This window comes from Ursus americanus, chromosome 25, assembly GCF_024610735.1.
Source record: "Ursus americanus isolate L20-20 chromosome 25, mUrsAme1.1.p, whole genome shotgun sequence".
NCBI classification, from domain to species: domain Eukaryota; kingdom Metazoa; phylum Chordata; class Mammalia; order Carnivora; family Ursidae; genus Ursus; species Ursus americanus.
The window spans coordinates 38,034,809-38,056,098 of record NC_142151.1 but is presented as its reverse complement, the minus strand read 5'-3'; the positions used below and the strand labels follow the sequence as shown (position 1 = coordinate 38,056,098).

Below are 21,290 nucleotides of genomic sequence, written 5' to 3'. Positions count from 1 at the left end.
GAAGAGATTATGTTGAAGGTAGAGAGTTAGTGGTAAGTTGTGCATATTAAATACATCTTTATTTACTTACCCAGTTACACTGAACAGGAGCCATTGTTTTCTAAGGATAATTTAAATTTCTTTTTATAAAAAGGCTTCTTGAGAAAACCTTGTTTTTCTACCTAGGACTGCATAAATAGATTTTAGAAGCAACTCAGTATAGCTTCTTTTATTTCTTAAAGTTCTTTGAAACAGGAAGGAACTGTTCTTTGAACATTTATGTGTGACTTTATGCCTGAAGTCACTTATCTTTATGTTATGCACTACTCAGACTAATGAATAGAACATATGAAACTGTAAAATTCTTTTATCTGAATTAGAAATTATACATTAGTTAAAATTGTAGCAGGCCTGATAGACAGATTTTCTTGGGAGTTGGGCCACTTGGGTTTTGTACTGGTTTTTCCATTAAATCATCTGTGACTCTAGTAAAATTATGTAAATTGTTTAGTTTCTTAGTTTGATGAAATACTCGTGCCTCACTTGAAGATACTGGGGAAGGTTAGCATACCTTTGGCAAATTTGTTAAGGAAATGTCACATTCTTTGCTCATGCTAGATAACTGAGTTGTCATACTTTTTTTAAATTTTGAAGTCTTTTACGTACTTAGTTCTCAGAATGAACATTAATCTTTGGTTTGGGCTAGTAGTTTATAATTGATGTAGTTTATAAAAAGTATCCCCTTTTCAGGCATTTCTTAATGGAGTGCTTCTTTAAGTACATGCTCGATCCATTTAATTATGGCTTTATTAACCTTGGAATCAATTAATCAGACTGTAATTGGGTACCTGCCAAGTAATGGGCTCTAAGCTAAGAGCCTTTTTCATACTTGTTTGTATTGTAGAAAAGATGTTTTCATGAAACATCTTTTGGGATTAGTATTTCATGAAACATGTTTAGGATGTGCTGAATTCAAATAAAACAAGCTTCCAGCTAAGCATAGCAGACTGATAAAGCATAGCACCTGTTTAATTCCCTAATCCTTCCCAGAACCCTACTAAAATGATAACAAAAGAATGAAAAGAAAAGAAAAATTTTAAGCCACAACAGCAGAGAACTAGGGAGAAGAGAAAGCAGATAAGAGATGTCCACAAAACTTGAAAGTGATTATGTGAGGTGAATGGTAAATTGTTTTAGTAGATGGGGTGCCTGGCCAGTTCAGTCAGTAGAGCCTATGACTCTTGATTTTCGGGTCATGAGTTCAAGCCCTATGTTGCGGGTAGAGTTTACTTAAAAAAAAAAAAAAAAAAGTCTTAGTAGAAAGCTGAACCTTTCATGGGGAGCATAGAGTTAAGAAGAAATCAGTTTACATACCATAGAACCTTAGACAGTCTTGGGTCTGAGGACCTCTGTTATCTTTGAAGGCAGGGATATGGGTGGTGCCAAATAACAGAATTGGTTAAAGTGTTTTAAAGGACTTCATCCTGCAGAGTCTTGGTTGAACAGGGTAGGGGAAGGAGTCCACTCAGGCAAAGACTGGAGGCTTACTCTCTAGAGTGAGCCATTAAATCAGATTACACTCTGGCACAAATGAGGTTAGAGGAAACAACAGAGTAAAGAGAGGGGAATTAAGTCAAATGTTAAGGCCTCTAATTCTCTACCCATGGCACTTGCAGTCTTGCTTATTCCCAGATTGGGAAATAGGCATCTTCTGAGTTACTGTCTTACCTAAGAGAAAAGACTTGTGATACTGATATTTGGGAGTCTCCAAATGAAATAGCCAGATCTCTGCTTGATCACCCTACAGTGAAACTTATTAGTTGAAATGCTCTGACCACCTATCTTCACCATTTTCAGTCGGTATTTTAGTGTCTCACAAATCAAGGATCACCAGATATTTAGGGGAAACCTCCAATATAAGAGAGGTCAAAACAGAGACAAAAGGAACTGGATAGAATAAACCAAGTGCTGGGAAACAGGGAACAATTTAAAAATTAGTACTCTCAGAGATAAGAGAAGGATTAGTTCATCATTGAAACAAGAAAGACCAAAAAAAAAAAAAAAAAACAAAACTTTTGGAAATCAAAAATGTTATAGGGGCACCTGGGTGGCTCAGCCGTTAAGCGTCTGCCTTCGGCTCAGGGCCTGATCCCAGAGTCCTGGGATCGAGCCCCGCACCGGGCTCCCTGTTCAGCGGGAAGCCTGCTTCACCCTCTCACACTCCCCCTGCTTGTGTTCCCTCTCTCACTGTCTCTCTGTCAAATAAATAAAAATAAAAATAAATCACAAAAATGTTATAGTAGAAATTTTAAAAATTCAATAGGGATAGAGAATAAACTGAGAAATCTGAGAACGTAAGACGAAAAGCTGACGAGACGATAGGTTATTAGTCTGTGAGGTTCAGTACCGAATAATAACATTTCAGAAAGAAAGCCAAAAGGCAGAAAGTTATCAAGAAAAGGTACTACCAAGGAAGATTTCCCAGAACAGCTGGGTGTTCATATCTGGATAAAGAAATAGCCTAACACCTGGTAAATGAGGAAAGAACTAATGTGCTTCATAAAATTCTGGGACTCTGCAGATAAAAAATCCTAAGAGGTTCTAGAGAGAGAAAACAGACCATATATAAAAGAATATTACCAACAACGGATGGAGCACTGGAGCAATGCCTTGAAAATTATGGGGAAAATAATTACTAACCGAGGACATTTTAAACCCTGTTAAACTGTCAATCAAGTGTCAATCAAGAATAAAGACATTGTCAAACTGTAAGGGCTCAAAAATTGATTCTCACACACCGTTTCTCAGCATTCTGCTGGAGGATGTGCATGCTTCTACTAAATAAGTAAATGAAGGAACATTCTGAGATTCAAAAAATGAATTCTGACCTAGGGAAGAGATAATCAGGATTATCAGGATGGTGATAGGTAGTTCAGAATGACCTTTAACCAAGTTTTAGAGAGTTACCAGTTCAGACTGGCACAGGACAAAGGAGTGGCATTTCCATGAGAGTGGGAAACAGATTTTGTGGATGAGTTGATGTGTTTGAGTGTATTAAGAGGAGATTTATACTTCTGTTGTAGAGTTAGCTAAATTAATCATAGGTAGTAAAGAGAAAACAAAGTAATTAACCCTAGGAAAAGCAAGCAGTTGTACAAGAAAAATAATCATAATTTAGTACATGGTTCAGCTGTGAATAATGTTTATATAGTTATATTAATGTAATAGTGCTTATATCAGATGTTGATATATCAAAAAGAACATTCGGTGGAAGCAGCTAAGGAGTGGTGGGTAGGGCAGTGGTGTAAGAGAAAAGTCTTTATCTTCTATAGTAAAAAAATCAATAGAAAATATCTGAAACCAAAAAAATCAAGGTAGAGTAATATAAGCATGTTATTTAGAAATAAAGAGGCAAATATTAAAAGAAACAGTTAAGGAATTCGATGAGTGTTTTCAGGGAGTGAGAATTTTTGTAGTTTTTCTCTCTAAGCCTTGAAGTACTGTTTGACTTACTAACGTTTGTACATGCATTACTTTGATAATAAATGTAAAGGCCTACATTGCTGTCCAAACGCAGATTGATTAGTAGGGTGGATTTGTGAAATGGTCTCTAGGAGATCACAATTTAGACATATCTACTAGTATTGAATATTTTTGAGATTGTTATTGGAGCTGCTCAGTAATTACCTGAGCATTACCCAGAAATAGGTGAAATTACCTTTTGAACTAAATTTTTACATTTAGCATTGACCAGAAAACAAACAGTTCTTCCCATAGAGAGCATTAGGGTGGCTTTCTGACATAGGTTTTCAAGTGAAGGACTGCTGTGTAAACTTTACAAACTCAGAAGTATCAAGTGAATGAAACCTGAGTGAAAAGAACTCAGTACGCTTAGGGTATAAAAGACACTGTACACCTGCAACACAACAATTCTATGCCTAGCTGAAGGAAAGAGTTACTTCTAAGAATGTGTTGGATACCCATCACATTTTTATAACTGGCTTGACGCGCAATTTAAAAAATCAGTGTCGGGGAGCCTGGGTGGCTCAGTCGGTGAAGTGTCTAAGACTTTGGTTTTGGCTGTGATCTCGGGGTCCTGGGATCGAGCCTCAAGTCAGGCTCCATGCTCAGCGGGGAGTCTGCTTTCCCTCTCCCTCTGCCCCTCCCCCCTGCTCATCTCTCTCTCTCTCCACTAACTAAAATCTTTTTTATAAATAAAAGTAGTATCATCTTTTAAATATACATTGAAGAGTGAGAAAATAAGTTCCTGGAACTCAGCCAGTACCCCTTTCCCCAGTGTTGAAATCACATTTGTTAGAACAGTTCTGGTTGGGACATGTGTGAAGGATGGATGGTAGCACGAAACCAAACTGCTGTTGTATAGTAACTTGAAATTAGTGTGCTCTTAAGTAGAAAGTAACCTTTACCAACTGGACTGACAGAAGAAACCCCAAATACATAATGGTCTTACAGGTAGTGGGAAACAGTCCGCCTCAGTAGAGTGATTTATTTTTAACAAAATCACTAGACCCTTTGTGAGGCAAGCAAGGCAGAAGATTGAAAGATCTGTTGTCATTTGCACTGTGCACTGTTTATAGCGTTCTGAGGTGAGAGCAGTGACAGCGGTACCAGCAGCGCTTTAGTGCAGACAACAAATGCATTGGTAGGTAGAGAAGACTAATAACATAGGCTCCATGGTAAAGAAGAACTAAGAGCAGTAATCTATAAAGATGTTAACACAATTTTTGTGGTTAGCAGAAACTATCCTTTATCTTCCTTAACCTGGAAGTATGTATCCATAGAAATAAACTTCCTGATACGACATGTAAGACCAAAAAAACCAAATCAGAAGCAGTGCAGCCAAAAACATTGCCATAACAGAAAACTATTTTAACCAACACTTCCGCTCTTCCTACTTTTAAAGTTTGAGGGGGAAGGAGGGTACTTGACATTGGTGCCAGGAGCTAAATGATAATTTGTGGTTGACAAGGACTGATGGCCCCAGTTCCTCTGGTCAGCTCCAGTTGAGGTGAATTAACAGTTAACTGTGTAAGTTATAGCAGGAAAGGACATATTCAGTGCATTACTGATATTAATAATTTCACATCTTGTATATATTTTTTGTAACAAGGTAGTTTAAGTTTGCATAGGCTGCCAGAAAATGTTGACTAGAATTTTAATACTCATGCTCTGAGCACAGCACTTATACATGTTTCACACCAATTTTCTGTGTTGTGGCTTTTTAAATTTTCTTTGTATCTGCAGCTTAACAAGATAAAATTAGCATTTGGAAAAATTATACAAATGCAAGTACCTTTATTTTAAGTGCAACTTTTCTACATATTTTAACTTCCAAACTTTTATCAGTATGCCATATATGCCAGTATTAGTACTGGTTTACAATCTTGTGTTTTTTTATTTTTTACTATATATTTATTTATTTATTTAGAGACTGAGTGGGGTGAGGGGAGGGGCAGAGGGAGAGAGAATCTGAAGCAGGTTCCACGCCCAGCACAGAACCCAACATGGGGTTCGATCTCACCACCCTTATTAGATCATTACCTGAGCTGGAATCGGGAGTCAGATGCTTAACTGATTGAGCCACCCAGGTGCCCCTTTTTGTTTTTTTGTTTTGCTTTTGTTTTGGTTTTATTGCTTTTTGTTTGTGTTTTGAGTGAGAGAGCGGGGTAGGGGGGACTAGTTTTAAAATAAAAATTAAGGGGCATCTGGGTGGCTCAGTTGGTAAGCATCCGACTCTTGGTTTTGGCTCAGGTCATCATCTCAGGGGCGTGAGATCGAGCCCTGTGTAGGGCCCTGTGCTGGGCCTGGAGTCCTCTTGAGATTGTCTCCCTTTCACTCTGCCCTCCCCCTGCTCACATGCATGTTCATTTTCTCTAAAATAAATAAAAAATCTTAAAAAAAAATAAAAATTAAGACAAGATAACTGAGTCTTTTTGTGTCTTTGTACAGGAAACTCTACACACAGTGAAATGGAAGGAAAGAAAAATGCAACAATAAAGATAAATAAGGTTTGTTCAAATAAAAATCTTTTAATAACACTGTATGGTTGGTTAGTACATAACTGTAACTCAGATATATCAAAATATTTAAATATAACAGTTATTCTGGAGGTTTGTTTTGTTTGCTGTTTCACTAACTTTTTTTTTTACTTTTCTAGCTTCGAAGGTCAAATCAGTGTACCAGTCAGTGCTTCAGAAATTTTTTCTCCAGTATGTTTTCTTCTAGTAGTCATACTGGAGAATCTTCCTTTACCTGTAGAACTTACTGGTTAGTATTTTCTACTTTAATTTATGTGTTTGTTGTACTTGATGTTTCATTATTATAATTAACTTTTGGTAAAAATTTAAGTTCTGGCTCAAACATGAAAGCCTACTTTGTTGTTTTTTTTTTTTGTTTGTTTGTTTCTTTTGGAAAGTAGACTAGTTCTAGCAAAGAGAAAACCTGATATTTTGTGACCCTCTCTAGTATGCAGTGATTGCCTGTGATCGGGTGGATTTTGTTTTCATTGATAATAAATTGCTCTATACAGGCTTTTTATATGATGGAGAAGTAGGCTACTTGTTAAATTGTAATCAAGCAGAATCCTTTTAGAGTAGACCCAGCCGTCTTTGAATCTGTAGTGACTGGCATGTAGATACAAAGTAAATATTTGTGTAATTTGAAGATTAAGTTGGGGTTTTAAAATCACCTGGCTTTAGTTGAATGAACAAGACAGGTTAAGATTGTGTGTGATTTTAGAGCTTGGCTCAGGGTACCAAAGACAACAATTACATCTGAGTAGCCTTTTGAGAAGTTGAACTATACCCATTTTTGGTTATAGTAACTATACCTTCCTTTATTTTTTCCTTTTGTTTTTATAACTTAGTTTCAGGTAGGAAACTGTTGCAGATACAGTTTCTGCTGGGACTGCTTGCTGCAGCTTTGGTTCACGGGATAGAAAATAGTGTTGCTTTTTTCTCTCCATAATAAGGGTATTATTCTGAATTGACTTTTTAAAAATTCTGTCACTTTAAGATAAATTCAAGCATTATTTTTATGGATCAGATAAATAGAATTTTAATTTGTAATTTTACATTAGTAATGAGTTCATAATTGAAAGTGTTTAGAAAAAGGTTCTTATTCTTTTAAATGTGGTTTATAATGCTAGGTACAAAAATTTCTGCTGTCATGATATAACCCAGGTGTTATGCTGAACTTAAATACTTGGAATTCTGATGAAGGTCTAAAATTTATCTTTTAGTACAGAATTTATAGAGATCAATGAAATGAGTGCATTGATTAGGCAGAAGAGACAGGAATTGGAATTGTCATGGTTTCCTCATACATCTCCTGGAATTGGAAGGTAAAAAAATTTTTTTTTACCAGTGTTTACATGCTAACATGAGCAGAAGATGTCATTAATACTTAAGTAACAGAGGTATCTTAATCAATAGTTGTGCTTTTGAGAAAGTTTTGTGCAAATTAAACTTGGTGTTTCAACTGCCTAAAGAGGATTGCTGTTTAAAGAACTCCTTGAAAAGTACCTTTATTTATCTGTTTAATAAATGTAGATATATGAGTCATTTAAAAGGGAGACTCTTGCATCCCGGAAACAAACTGAGGGTTGCGGAAAGGGAGATGGGGTAACAGGGTGATGGGTATTAAGGAGGGCATGTGACGTGATGAGCACTGGGTGTTTAATGCAGCTAATGAATCGTTGAACGTTATGTCAAAAACTAATGATGTACTATACGTTGGATAATTGAATTTAAATAAAAAAATAAAAATAAAAGGGAGAGCACCAAAATGATAAGATTCATTATTAGTAATATTCAGATCTGTCATCCTCCTTTCAAATCTTACCTGTGTGCTGTTAGCTGACACACTATTTTGGTCATGATATTTCCCCTCTCCAAAAGATTCTTCTCAATGTTTATTTGACCAAGTCTTTATACTCTGCCCCAACATTCATGATTTTCTATAATGTAGTCCTTTCTTTCTTAGTTTAAGTCCTGAAGCTACTGTTACATTGCTAGATATATTATACTTAAATCAAGTTCCTACATAAAGATTGAGGTCCTTGCCACTGTCATTCCTGTAATGTTATAACTTTATTTTATATAACGCTGTATATAGTTCTGCATAGGGCCTTCCCTCTAGGAATGACAGTGGAATATAAAGTAGAGGTGAAATTAGTCTGGATATATATGATAAGAAATCTTAGAGTTACACATTTTTGTGTATGTGTAAGTTGCACATTGTTTTTGAAGCTTTTCTCCTCCTACTCCAGAATCTCACCTTATATTTGATAAAGTTTTGTTTTTTTAAATTAGGGTATCTGAACTGAACAAATATGCATCAGAAAAAAGTTGAGAGTGGATTGGGTTTGGATGCAGAAATGTAATAGGGACACTGGGAGCTTTGAAGAGCCATCGTTCTTAGGTTGAGAACTTTACAATATAATAGAACAACAGATCAGTTCTTTTTTTTCCTTTTTAAAAAATGTATTTATTTTGATGTTTTTGCTTTTGATACGTGCTATAAAACAAATGTAGCAAAAAATATAACCATGTATGTATGATATGCTTCAAATTCAGGTGGTACAGTTCTGTTTCCAAGTTTTGTTAAGTTATTTATTCATGGACTGATTTCTCTTTTACCTTGCTGATTTCTTTAAAACCTTGATTTGATTAACTTGGCTAAATTTTCTCTTTGGTTGCCCAGAAAAGGAGAGGGGTAGGGGCAAGGGACATGAAGGCACTCTGGTTGGGGGTGGTGGTGGTTACAGAGATTTATACATCAGTCAGAAGTCATCAAACTGTATACTTAAAATCCGTGCATTTTATTTATCTATACACATTTTGTTATCCAAGTTGCTTTTTTTTTTTAAAGAATGGAGGAAAACGGAAGCTAAAAGAATTCTTGACAAAATGTTACATTAAATTATTTAAACGAGAAACACATATTATATATGAAGTTGCCCTTCATCTCCTTTTGCCATTAATTTATCAGAAAAATATGCTTTTAAGGGTTTTTTCTTTGCAGCCAGCTGATAGCCATCTTTGAACAATTAGTAACCTTGAGTTTACATTTTTAGTTATTTTGGCAAAACTAATTTAAGTATACTGTATTTTAAAGTTGCTAACCTGATTTGGGAAATTAATAATTTTAAATTGTTGGTGTAATTTTTTAAACCATTTAAACAAAAACGTCTTTATTTTGTTTTGAATTTTCAGAATTGGTTTTGTACCCTGGAATATTGAAACACAAGTGCTTCCTCTCATCTCTTCTGTGTTGCCAAGAACTATTTTTCCAACAAGTACCATATCTTTAGAAAATTTTGGTAAAGTTGGTGTAATGTTTTTCTAGTTTTTAAAAAATTATTGGTTTCTTTCAGTATCCAGAAAGTGAGTGTTTAATGACTTAGAAAAGCTATAAAATAAGGTAGAGATAGTAAGTCCTAGATAGTTCTGTAAATATTTGGGCAGTGACTTGACTTTTAAATTGTTCCAAGTAGAAAATTTTTTTTATCTTAAGAAATTACATCTTCACATCTTCGAGGAACTGGTTAGAAGTCTCCCTTCTGTTTAGGGCTTCAGTATCCAAAATGTAGGTCTTTGGAAGTTAATCTCCTATTAATTATGAACAAATAGTTTCAGTCGTTATATATTTGTGGATAACTTGTTTTCTCTTGTTTTTTGCCTAGGTAATACCTATTCATAAGGCAGTGGTAGTTATCAAACCAAACATATTTTCTCCTGGTTTTCCCCCCCTATAGATTGCCCACAAGAATTCAAATCTTGTGATAATTCATTTCAGTAGCATTAAAAGAACCTGATAAATACCTGCTCTTACTTAGATATTAGTAGCTATTGATTTATTCATAACTTGATTCATAAGTATATTTTGTTTCACTCTGTTATAGACATTTATTTTATGGTAACATAACCTGAAGCCAAATGATTCTCTTTTATTGAAACATATACTTACTTTTTACTTTTTAAAATACATATATTATTAGGTACCTCTTGCAAGGGATATGCATTAGCACATACTCAAGAAGGAGAAGAGAAGAAGCAAACTTCTGGTACATCAAACGCCAGAGGAACAAGACGAAAACCTGCAGCAACAACTCCTACAAGGAGATCGACACGTAACACGAGAGCTGAAGCAGTCAGTCAGTCTCAGAGATCCCCAGTATCAAATAATTCCGGGTGTGATGCCCCAGATAACAACAATCCATCTGTAAGTATTTCCTCTTCAGCTGCGTCAGAAAAGCAAACAAGACAGCCTCCAAAACGGAAGTCTGTAAGAAGAGGAAGAAAACCACCTTTATTGAAAAAGAAACTTCGGAGCTCCTCTATACCTCCCCCTGAAAAATCATCTTCCAGTGATTCAGTAGATGAAGAAACAGCAGAATCTGACACACCACCTGTGTTAGAGAAAGAGCACCAATCAGACGTAGAAAGTAGTAACAGTTGTACTGTGCCGGCAAATGTAGAAAGTGAGTCTGCCAATGACTTGAGGAGTTGCAGCGAGCAACAGGTAGAAGAAAGTGAGGAACATAATGAGAACCATGATACGGAGGAAGCAGTGGAACCTTCATATTCTGAGTCTCACAGTCAAGATCCTCTTGTGCTAGTTGGAGAGGAAGAGGACATTCAGAAAGTTGAGAATATAAGTATAGAGGCTAATGTTTTATGTTTAGATAGTGAGACTCCTAAAAATATTTCTGTAAAAGGAGGTGATCCATTAGAAAATCAAGACCAAACATCTGGACCTTCAGAATCAGAGGTAAAGGTGGATACATGTACAGATCATTGTTCAAATGATTTTCTTGCATGCTCAGGATCTGAAGTTGAAGTAGACGAACCTGTACCAAGCTTAGGTGAGTTACCAGAGAATGCAGAGTCAGTGGTTAATGAAGAAAAAGTTATAGAGAGTCCTGTAGTAGAAACGAGTGATCATAAAGATTCAACAGTAAAAACAGAACAGCTTGTAGACAGCCCCAAATTAGAATCTTCTGAGGGTAAAATTACGCAAACAGTGGACAAAAAATCTATGGAGAGCTCAGGGGTTCAATTGCTTGGGCATGTTGAAACTGAAGATGTAGAAATAATTGCAGCATGTGATACTTCAGAGAATGAAAATTTCAGTAGTATTCAAGATTCTGAAAATAATTTATTAAAAAATAATCTTGACACCAAATTAGACAGATGTTTAGGAGAAAAGACTGAATCTCCTGTTGAACATCCCAGATCTACGGAATTGCCTAACACACATACTGAACAAATTCAGAAGCATTTTAGTGAGGACAATAATGAAACGATACCTATGGAATGTGATTCATTTTGCAGTGACCAGAATGAATCTGAAGTTGAACCTCCTGTAAATGCTGATACTAAACAGTTGAATGAAAATTCTGTGGCGTACAGTTCTCAGAATAATATGCCATCTTCTGATCCTGCAAATGGAAAAGCTGAAACTGTATCTCAACCATCTGAAAGCCCAATAGATGTGATAGAGAAAGCCAAAAAGCCTCGTACCCGAAGATCTAGATTTCACTCCCCATCTACAACTTGGTCTCCCAGCAAAGATACTGCACGAGAAAAGAAGCGGTCTCAGTCTCCATCTCCCAAAAGAGAAACTGGAAAAGAAAGCAGGAAGTCTCGATCACCATCTCCCAAGAAGGAATCTGCAAGAGGACGTAGAAAATCTCGTTCTCAGTCCCCAAAACAGGATACTGCAAGAGAAAGGAGACAATCTCAGTCTCGATCTCCAAAAAGAGATAGTGCAAGGGAAGGCAAAAGATCTGTATCACTCTCCCCCAAAAGAGACACTTCTAGAGAAAACAGAAGATCTCAGTCAAGAGTGAAAGATTCCTCCCCAAGGGAAAAATCTAGGTCCCGGAGCAGAGAAAGAGAAAGTGATAGAGATGGGCCAAGGAGAGAGAGAGATCGAGAAAGGAGAACCAGAAGATGGTCTAGATCCAGATCTCGTTCTAGGTCACCATCAAGATCTAGAGCAAAAATTAAGAGCTCATCATTTGGTAGAAATGAGAGGGACACTTATTCTCCTCGGTGGAAGGAAAGATGGGCAAATGATGGTTGGAGATGTCCACGAGGAAATGATCGGTACAGGAAGAATGATCCGGAGAAACAGACTGAAAATACAAGAAAAGAAAAAAATGACAGTCCAGATGCTGATGATCCAAATTCTGCTGACAAACACAGAAATGACTGTCCCACTTGGGTAACAGAAAAAATAAATTCTGGGCCTGATCCAAGGACCAGGAATCCAGAAAAATTAAAAGATTCTCACTGGGAAGAAAACAGAAATGAAAATTCAGGGAATTCTTGGAATAAAAACTTTGGTTCAGGTTGGATGTCTCACCGTGGTAGAGGTAACCGTGGCAGAGGCACTTACAGAGGTGGTTTTGCCTACACAGATCAAAGTGAAAATCGGTGGCAAAACCGAAAACCCCTCTCAGGGAACTCAAATAGTTCAGGGAATGAGTCTTTCAAATTTGTGGAACAGCAGCCCTATAAGCGGAAAAACGAGCAGGAGTTTTCATTTGATACGCCAGCAGATAGATCTGGGTGGACATCCGCATCTAGTTGGGCTGTGAGAAAGACTCTTCCAGCAGATGTACAAAACTATTATTCACGACGAGGGAGGAATTCTTCAGGTCCACAGTCTGGATGGATGAGACAAGAAGAGGAAACAACTGAACAAGGTAACATATTCTGTTTATTTAGTAACACTGTTTTTTGTTTTTGTTTTTTTTTTTGAAAGATTATAAATTTAACATTTATATGAATTGTAATGATCTGTGTTTATAGTTTTATGGTGTTAAAGTGAATCCCTGTTTAACATCACTTTGCATTATATAGATAGATCTACACGTTAGGGTTTACTGCCTTTTTCACCCCCCAACACCTTGCTAAAGACTTTAAGTACTGTAAGTACAGTTTGCTACAGTAGAAGAATTTGGTATGTTCTTGTGCAGGATGTAACTTGTATTTCATTTATCTCAGACGTGCACACTGGATTTTTTTGATCATTGTTCTCATATAAATAAGTTACTCTTCTAATAACGATTTATCTTTCCTTGGCTTTTCTTGTTAAGAACATTGCAAGAAAAAAGCTGTTAAAGATTTAAAAAAATGGTTAACCTTCTAATTTAGTAATCTAATTAAATTTTATAGGATTATTTCCTTAGCAGATTTCTTGAGGTGCTGACTTTTTGCTAATGTTGACAGATGTTGTTATGTGAACGTATTCTTAAAAATAATTTTGAGTGTTTTTTTTAGTTAGAAAATCAGCCCACATTATTTAGAAATGACAGGATTAAACTAAATGATTGGAGATTCGTTTCGGTGTTCTGAGTCTCTTCATTGCTATTTAATCTTACTATAACCAGTGGTTCTTTGCTTCTCTGGCTAAAGAAGTTTGCAGTATGATTTTTTTTCACGAGCCTTTTTTCTTTTGATAGATTCTAACCTAAAAGACCAAACAAACCAACATGGAGATGGTTCTCAGCTACCTATAAATATGATGCAACCACAAATGAATGTAATGCAGCCACAGATGAGTGCACAACAGCCTATGAATATCTTCCCATATCCAGTGGGTGTTCATGCTCCTCTGATGAACATCCAGCGCAATCCATTTAACATTCATCCTCAGCTACCCTTGCATCTGCACACAGGCGTGCCTCTCATGCAGGTAGCTGCTCCCACCGGTGTATCTCAGGGACTCCCACCGCCACCACCCCCTCCCCCACCATCCCAACAAGTCAGCTACATTGCTTCACAGCCAGATGGAAAGCAATTGCAGGTATGTTTTTAGCATCTAAAGTTTAATCAACATAGCCATTATAAGCATTTAACTGTTAGGGACAGATGTGCAAGAAAGGGCTTCCTGACATCCAAAAACATTTATTTATTTGATTAGGTTTATGGTAAACCTTCATAGGTTTCCTTCACTGTCCTTCAAACCTCCCACCCCTCAAATAAGAACATGAATTGAATGTAAATTATCAAATATATACTGTTGTTGATGTCCAAACAGATTTGCTTTTTCATGTTAAGATCAAATTATGAGCCAAATTAGAATCAATTGGTGGGTGCTTTAAAATAATTCTCTAATTTATTGGACTTTTAAGGGAGTGGGAACTTGTGATGAAGCTTATATTGTCTTGTTGGGACAAATGCCAGATAAAGCTATTCATTATCCATTACCATCTGTGTTTCATTTTCACAGAGTCTACCACGCTAAAAAGAAAGAAGTGACTCTGAGACATGTAGAAAATTTGAATAATAGTTTGTAAACATTGTGTTCCTTAGAGTTCTGTGCCTACGTTTCACAGATTTTAGAATCCTAACAACAGTGTATATTGGAAGATAAGGGGAATAGGATTCCAGAATTTGGAACCTCCACTATCTTTTTTTTTCCTGTCAGCTCTCTGCAAGCCAGTTTTACTTCACTGTTTCGTTTTCTCCCATCTTTAAAGGGGGGCACGTACTTTAGTTAATTTTCATAAAGAGTGTTTCAGGAAAGATCCTATTCTTTAAATGCTATTCTTTTCCTTGTTTTTACTGTTGTTGTCAGAACATGACAATTCGCAAGTGTAATTTAAAAGTCACTGAACATATTTACATAGTCTCTGTTTAAGAATGTTACTCATTTTTCTTCAGAGTCCTTTAGATATACAAGACCTGAAATATGAATTTTCCTTAAGTACTGAGGTTGACTCACTTTGAATTTTTTATTTCTAATAAATGACTGAAAGATTTCATTGAATATAAGTAATTCATTTAACTGATGATAATTCTTCAAAACAGGGTATTCCTAGTGCTTCTCATGTAAGTAACAACATGAGTACACCAGTCTTGCCTGCTCCAACAGCTGCCCCAGGAAATTTGGGAACAGTTCAGGGACCAAGTTCTGGTAATACTTCGTCATCAAGTCACAGCAAATCCTCTAATGCTGCTGTAAAATTGACAGAAAGCAAAGTAAGTGTTACGGTGGAAGCCAGCGCAGATAGCTCGAAGACAGACAAGGCAAGTTCAAGGTTGAGAGCAACCTACATATTCTGTATATGATAAAGATGAAAGAATAACAGTTTTGTTTTGTATAATTGGTAAAGGGAATTTACTGTTGATAGTCTTAAATCCCAATGCTATTTGAAGGATTCTCTCTACATATGTTGATGTCCAGTGAGTTACTGGTAGTATTTCATGATTATTTTTAGAAATGTTTGGTATGTGTGTTAATAAATAACTTTCATATTTATGACACTAATATTTGAAGAATTCTTGCAATAATGTAAAAGTGTGGTGTTTTCAATTTCATATTTTTGAAGAAATTTTTTGAAAGTATATGATCGGGCAAATAATAATTACACTTTTTCCTCTTACCAGAAATTACAAATCCAAGAAAAAGCAGCACAGGAGGTAAAATTGGCCATTAAGCCATTTTACCAAAATAAAGATATCACCAAGGAAGAATATAAAGAGATTGTACGGAAAGCAGTAGATAAAGTAAGTTCTAGCTTTAGCAGAGTTATGTATGTATTGTTTTGAATCATCTCTATTTTAATAAAGGAATGCTTAAGTCTAATCAATAAGCACTAACTTCTAATTCTTGTCTGCTTTTTCACCTTTCGAATAAGTTCATATGAGATATGAAATATAAAAATGTCTGATTATCTTTTGGGGGTTGTTTTTCAAAAAGCTTTCCATTTTGCTGAAATCCTTTTAAGTATGAGAAAAATATTCCCCCTCCTTTTTTCATAGGTTTGTCATAGTAAGAGTGGAGAAGTAAATTCTACTAAAGTGGCAAATCTGGTTAAAGCCTATGTAGACAAATACAAATATTCACGGAAGGGAAGCCAAAAGAAAACTCTGGAAGAACCCGTGTCTACCGAAAAAAACATAGGTTGAAATGGGGAGCACTATAAAGGACACTATCAAGATATCTGCAAAGTGCAATTTCAACATGTACCTTTAACTGAAAATCATACATAACTGTGATTGAAATTTGGTTTTGATAAAATTATTTTTTTTAATGTAGAATATAAAGTTTTGTTCTAAATATAGTTCTGCACTGCAACTTCTTTATCCTTTCCTCCTCCCGAAAATAAAAGCAAATTCAAGGGAAAGTAAAGGGGTTAAAGGAGTGTGCATTTTTACTAGGACTGTGTTATAGTGTGGATACTGGAAGATGTACAGCTTTTTGATTTGAACAATGGGGTGCATAAATTAGAGTCTTCTAAGTGCACTGGTTTTGGAAAAGATATATATAATACATTTATTCTGTCAGGCTAAAAATAAAGTATGATCTTTATGATTTTTCCCTCTAATTATAGAAAGTTAAATAATGTATTACCATGAAAAATATTTCTAATAACAGAATATACCAATTGCAGGGTTCCTAATGTGTATTTTTAAAGCACATATCAGAATAAATTGCCTAGATAGAAAACAGATTATCACATGAGTAAAATTCAGTGTTCAAAACTTTGGAACACTGTTATTGTATCACCAAATAAAGGCTATGCTGCTTGTTTTTCTTTTGTGCCTTTTTTTCCCCCAATTGAGATGAAGCAGTTTGATTTGCTGGATTTACAACTTTGGAAGTCTAAAACTGTTGAGTTTAGAAGATCAGTTGGGAAAAAGTGTTTGTTGACTTTGTAAAAATTATGTTCTTTCATGGTATCTTCTACCTGTCTGAGAAATGATAAATTACTTGTGCCAACTGGAGAGTTGCTGTTGAGTAGTGACCCTCCCCTTCCTTGGGATGAAGGTAGAATTATGAAACTCACGTCAGTGGCTTTCAGTTGCTCATCTGTCTAATCACTAATGAAATTCTTTTCACACTTGAGAAGTCTCCAAATGTTTTACAGTGAATAAAGTGTTAATTAGGTGACCATATGGTAGCCATTAACCATGTTGCAAAATTCTAGACATTAAAACCTGTGTTTTGGAAAGAGAGAAGAATTAAATAATGGAGTCTTGGTTATTAGGCTTTCAGGGACTAGGGATTTGATTGTCTTTTCTTAAATGATAGAATATGTTAATTTTTACAAAAGGTAAGTTCAAAGTGTTAGAGAGCCACTATTTTAATTGGCATCTTAGAAGAAGAAATGAGTTATATCCATGATAAACTGTCTTTCATTCCAGTAACAGTTTTCAATAGATACCAAGTAAGTGGAAAGCTATTCGGAGAAGATGTTAATGGCTCCGATAGATGTATGCCTCAGTGAGACAGATTGACCCTTTTACTAGCTAAACTAGAGAGCAATACTCTGTAGAACTGTGCTTTTCTGAAGTAAAGATGATCTGTTTCTCAAGTTTATGTGCATAATACTTTCTTGGTGCTAGCTTTGCTAAGGCAAATATTTTGAATTATTGGCCCCAATAATGATTGTGCTAGTTCATAATCTTTATTAGATTATGAATGTTATCCCAAAAAGTGTTAGAAATATTTCCAAGCAGTTCTTGATCTTTATTCTGCATTTCTGGGCATTTGTAATATGGTATTCTACTGATTTATATATATATATATATATATTTTAATTAAAGTTTGTGTTTAGATACGAAGGGGAAAGAAGTTTGGAAGTATATTTCTTCTAATAAAATATTAAGACTTTTAAATATCAACACACACCTCCTCATTTGTTTGTTTTGAACTCTAGAAGCAGTTGTGTGAACTTTCAATCTATTTTCAGTTAAAGTAGGTTCACACTTTGAAAATTTTGTAGCAAATTGCCTAAGAAGATTAATCACACAGGGCATACTTTTCCTACATTTTCTTTCAATGATGTTTGGGAGTAGGGTTACATTTTAAAATTTGCTTTTACCATTTAGCTTTGCAAAGATGTTTAAAAGTTTTGAAGAAAAAACTAGGTGGTATGGCCCAGAGTTAAAAGTCTCACATCTTTGGTAGTAGTGCCATGAGTTATTTCGACATTTTTTGAAAATAACAAGTGTGTATTCCAGATCTGCTTTGGGGTACTTGGTTAGTCTGCATTTAAAATGCTAATGAAGGATGTTACTGGATTAGAATTCAGACTTTTAAATCTTAGAAATACTTAAGAATGTATTAGAAAGTGCATGCTTTATGTTCAAAAAACAATGCTTTAACATTCCCCATTCTTGCTTTTTTCAGAATTTTACATTAATTTTGCATGTCCACAAACTTAAAAACATTTTGTGGGGTTACAGATTTCTCGTTACTTAAGTATTAAGTATTAACTTGACCTTTGAATCCTTGGTCCCACTAACTTACTAGTCACATTGACCAATGTTTTAGGCTATAGTGATGCCTATAATTTTGAGACTAAAAGTAGTTGCTTATTACTTTAACATTCCAAAAGTTTTGTGATTTTTTTTTTCCTGGTAATTACCACATTTTCGCCATTATCTTCCTTTAAATGGCCACAGTGTGTACTGTTTGAATGTCCCATCCAAAAGATGGAGCTTCAGAAGCACAGTGGGTGCCCCATGGTCCACGAGACGTTGTTTGTAGTACAAGGATGGAGCGCTGTCTACTGAAACAATACTCTTAAACAGATATGTAGTATGTAATATTTTCTAATAAATTCTTTTGATAAACAAAAAAGTGTCTTTAACATTTTATTATTAAGATTCTTGGGAAATGGTGACTTTTACCTCCTTATAACTCTTTCCAAGCCCATGTTGAAGTATTTTTTGGATTTGTACGAAAGTAACTAGCACCATAGTCACATTAATTCCAAGTTGTAAAGCAAGCTTAGAATCAGCTATAAACATATATTTTAATAGCATTTTTTTCCTAATTACAAAATCATTGTAGGAAATTAGGAAAACTAAAAAAAAACTGTAGAAGAGGGAAGAAACTGAAAAGCAAAAAGAGAAAAATCACCTGTAAGCCTACCATTTAAAGGTAACAGTGCTGCTCAAACTGCCCATAACTATGTTGTAACTTATTCTTTTCACTTAATGCTGTATTTAATAGTTTTCATTTTAATAAAAATTCTTAGCATGATTTTTAATGGCTATATAGTAGTCTGTTACATATTGTACCATTGCTTAAACCAACCGTCTGCTGTTGGAATATTGTTTTTACTAATGTAAATAAATTAGTAAAATAAAAATTGTACTAACATGCATAAGACTGATGTGAACATCTTTGTACATAAATTGATGCATCCCATTTCAGATGATTCTTTGGGGATTAATTCCTAGAAGTAGACTATCTTGGCCAGTTTTTATTTCCCCATAAAAGAATTTTAAATGTGATTATATATACACTCGATGTATAATTTTAAAGATTCAACTGTATTTAATGTAAAACTCCATTATTTTCCTAAGCTGATTTTTTTATCTGGAGAGAACTGTCAGAAAGTTCTGTGTATCTTTCCTTAATCTTGAGTGCATTTACAAAAATGCTTATTAAGTTTCCAGGAAAATAGGTTTCAGAGATTGTGCTCCCAGCACATGAAGTATATTCTGTAAACCTCTGCATCTCTAGTCTCCTTAATAAATTGAAGTTGTATCTTAATGTCCATGTTCTGTTTTCTAATGGCTCTATCATGTTCCCATGGTGATGGACACGGAAGTTCTGTGCAGGTTTTGGCTATTAGCAACAGTGTTTAACTGAGCACCCTTTGTGACTTAGCTCTGTGAACCTCTTCTTTGTGTGTGCGCTTACACTGAATTTCAGATATGCACATTTTTCATTTGGATAGTGTGGCCACATTGCTCTTAGAAAGGGGTGTACTGATTTACAGTCCCACCACTGTGTAGTTCCACCTTTGATACTGTGACTGAACGTGCTCTTGGTTATAAGATCTTAACACTGATTTCATCAAACCGTGCATACCTACTCTGTGTCGGGGATTCTTGGATTCTGCACATATCAGAATTAATTATACCACAGTCTTCTAAAAGAACAGTATAGTAATAGCATTTTATTAAGCTTGTGATATGTGCCAGGCACTCTATCAGACATTATATGTGTTACCTCTTTTGGTTTATAAAACCAATTCTAGTAGTTATCTTTGTTTTGATGAGAAAGTTGAGATACATAAAACATTAACTGAGTTAGCTAGTTACACAGCTACTTAGTGATAGAGACAGGATTAAGAGATGGAATTGGTAGACACTGAAGTCAGTGCTTGACGTGGGGTGTGGGTGTTCCGCTGAGCTCCCAGATGTAAACTAACATTTATAATACATGGAGTTACGGCTGAACTAAAAAGTGAAGTATACTGGGAGTACAGAAGAGGACACAGCTGACTGGGGAAGAAGAAATGAGACAGGGATATTTATACTGTGTCTAACTATGTTGTTTTGTTGCCTTTTTAATACTCCCATATTTCCTGTCCTGGAGATGTGAAGCTTTTAATATTGAAGCCATCTTTCATGCATTTTCCATTCTCATCTCATCTCCATTCTCTCAAACAATTGCTATTTCCTCTACTTCAGATGAATTCCTTTGCAGTAAAATCCAACTCCCTTAGTTCCCAGCAGTCTTACCATCTGACCTTTTTAATAGTCTCAACTATGACTTCGATTCTGTACACATCAGTTCATCTTAGACACTAAAGACTAATCTTCCAATAGCACAGCTTTGGTCATATTCTACATCATTTCAGCATACAGTCGGCCTTGTGTGTACACGCTAGGGAAGAGTGACCAAGACAAAACCGTTTGCACTCGTAGAACACGTACTATTGTGAAAAAGCAGCTATGTATTTATATGACTGATTCAGGAATGACAGAGGACTCTGCATGCTCCAAGAATCTGTGCTAGGGTAAGAGGACCTAACAGTGATTGGTGAGAGTCCCTGGAAGAAGTGGCACTCAAGAGCTAAAAGATGAATAAGAACTAAGCAAGGAGAAAAGATGAGCTGGCAGAGGAAATAGGTGCAAAAGGTCTGGAGCCCAAAAGTATGGCAACCCCAAGCCTAAGTTGGCTGAAGACTCTTGGAGAGTTCTTAAGGCAAATCTTTTGCAAAGAAAAGCTTTTGAAATCTTTCAAGCAGGAGGTATTCGATATGAGCAGACTTGCATTTTGAAAGATTGCTCATAATCTTTTCAATGGCTTAATAAAAATGGTTAGTAAATGTGAAAAGGTGTTCACAGTTAAACAATATTACACATTTTCTTTTATCAGACTGATCAATTCTGGCAAGAGTCCCATGAGGAAATAGTACTGGTGGCCATTTGTACAATTTTTCTGAAAGGCAACTTGAAAATACGTATAAAGGGCCTTACAAGGGCCATATACTCTTTCCATAGTAATAAAACATATGGGTTCAC

At 35.5% G+C, this 21,290-nt stretch overlaps 1 protein-coding gene across 8 annotated transcripts in view; it reads left to right on the top strand.

The window, feature by feature from the left end:
- The window catches only part of SCAF11 (SR-related CTD associated factor 11), a 68,157-nt gene extending 49,551 nt beyond the window's left edge, over positions 1-18,606 (top strand). For 7 of the 8 annotated variants that reach the window (XM_087855793.1, XM_045801222.2, XM_045801221.2 and 4 more), the window contains 9 exons: positions 5,950-6,008; positions 6,158-6,267; positions 7,241-7,342; positions 9,216-9,322; positions 10,001-12,715; positions 13,475-13,818; positions 14,826-15,044; positions 15,405-15,524; positions 15,780-18,606. In XM_087855793.1, coding sequence (XP_087711919.1) covers positions 5,950-6,008; positions 6,158-6,267; positions 7,241-7,342; positions 9,216-9,322; positions 10,001-12,715; positions 13,475-13,818; positions 14,826-15,044; positions 15,405-15,524; positions 15,780-15,926 — 3,923 coding nt within the window. In that variant the 3' untranslated portion in view covers positions 15,927-18,606. The remainder of the gene's footprint in view (positions 1-5,949; positions 6,009-6,157; positions 6,268-7,240; positions 7,343-9,215; positions 9,323-10,000; positions 12,716-13,474; positions 13,819-14,825; positions 15,045-15,404; positions 15,525-15,779) is intronic. The other variant, XM_045801224.2, reaches the window with a different exon arrangement.
- The last annotated feature ends 2,684 nt before the right edge of the window (positions 18,607-21,290 follow it).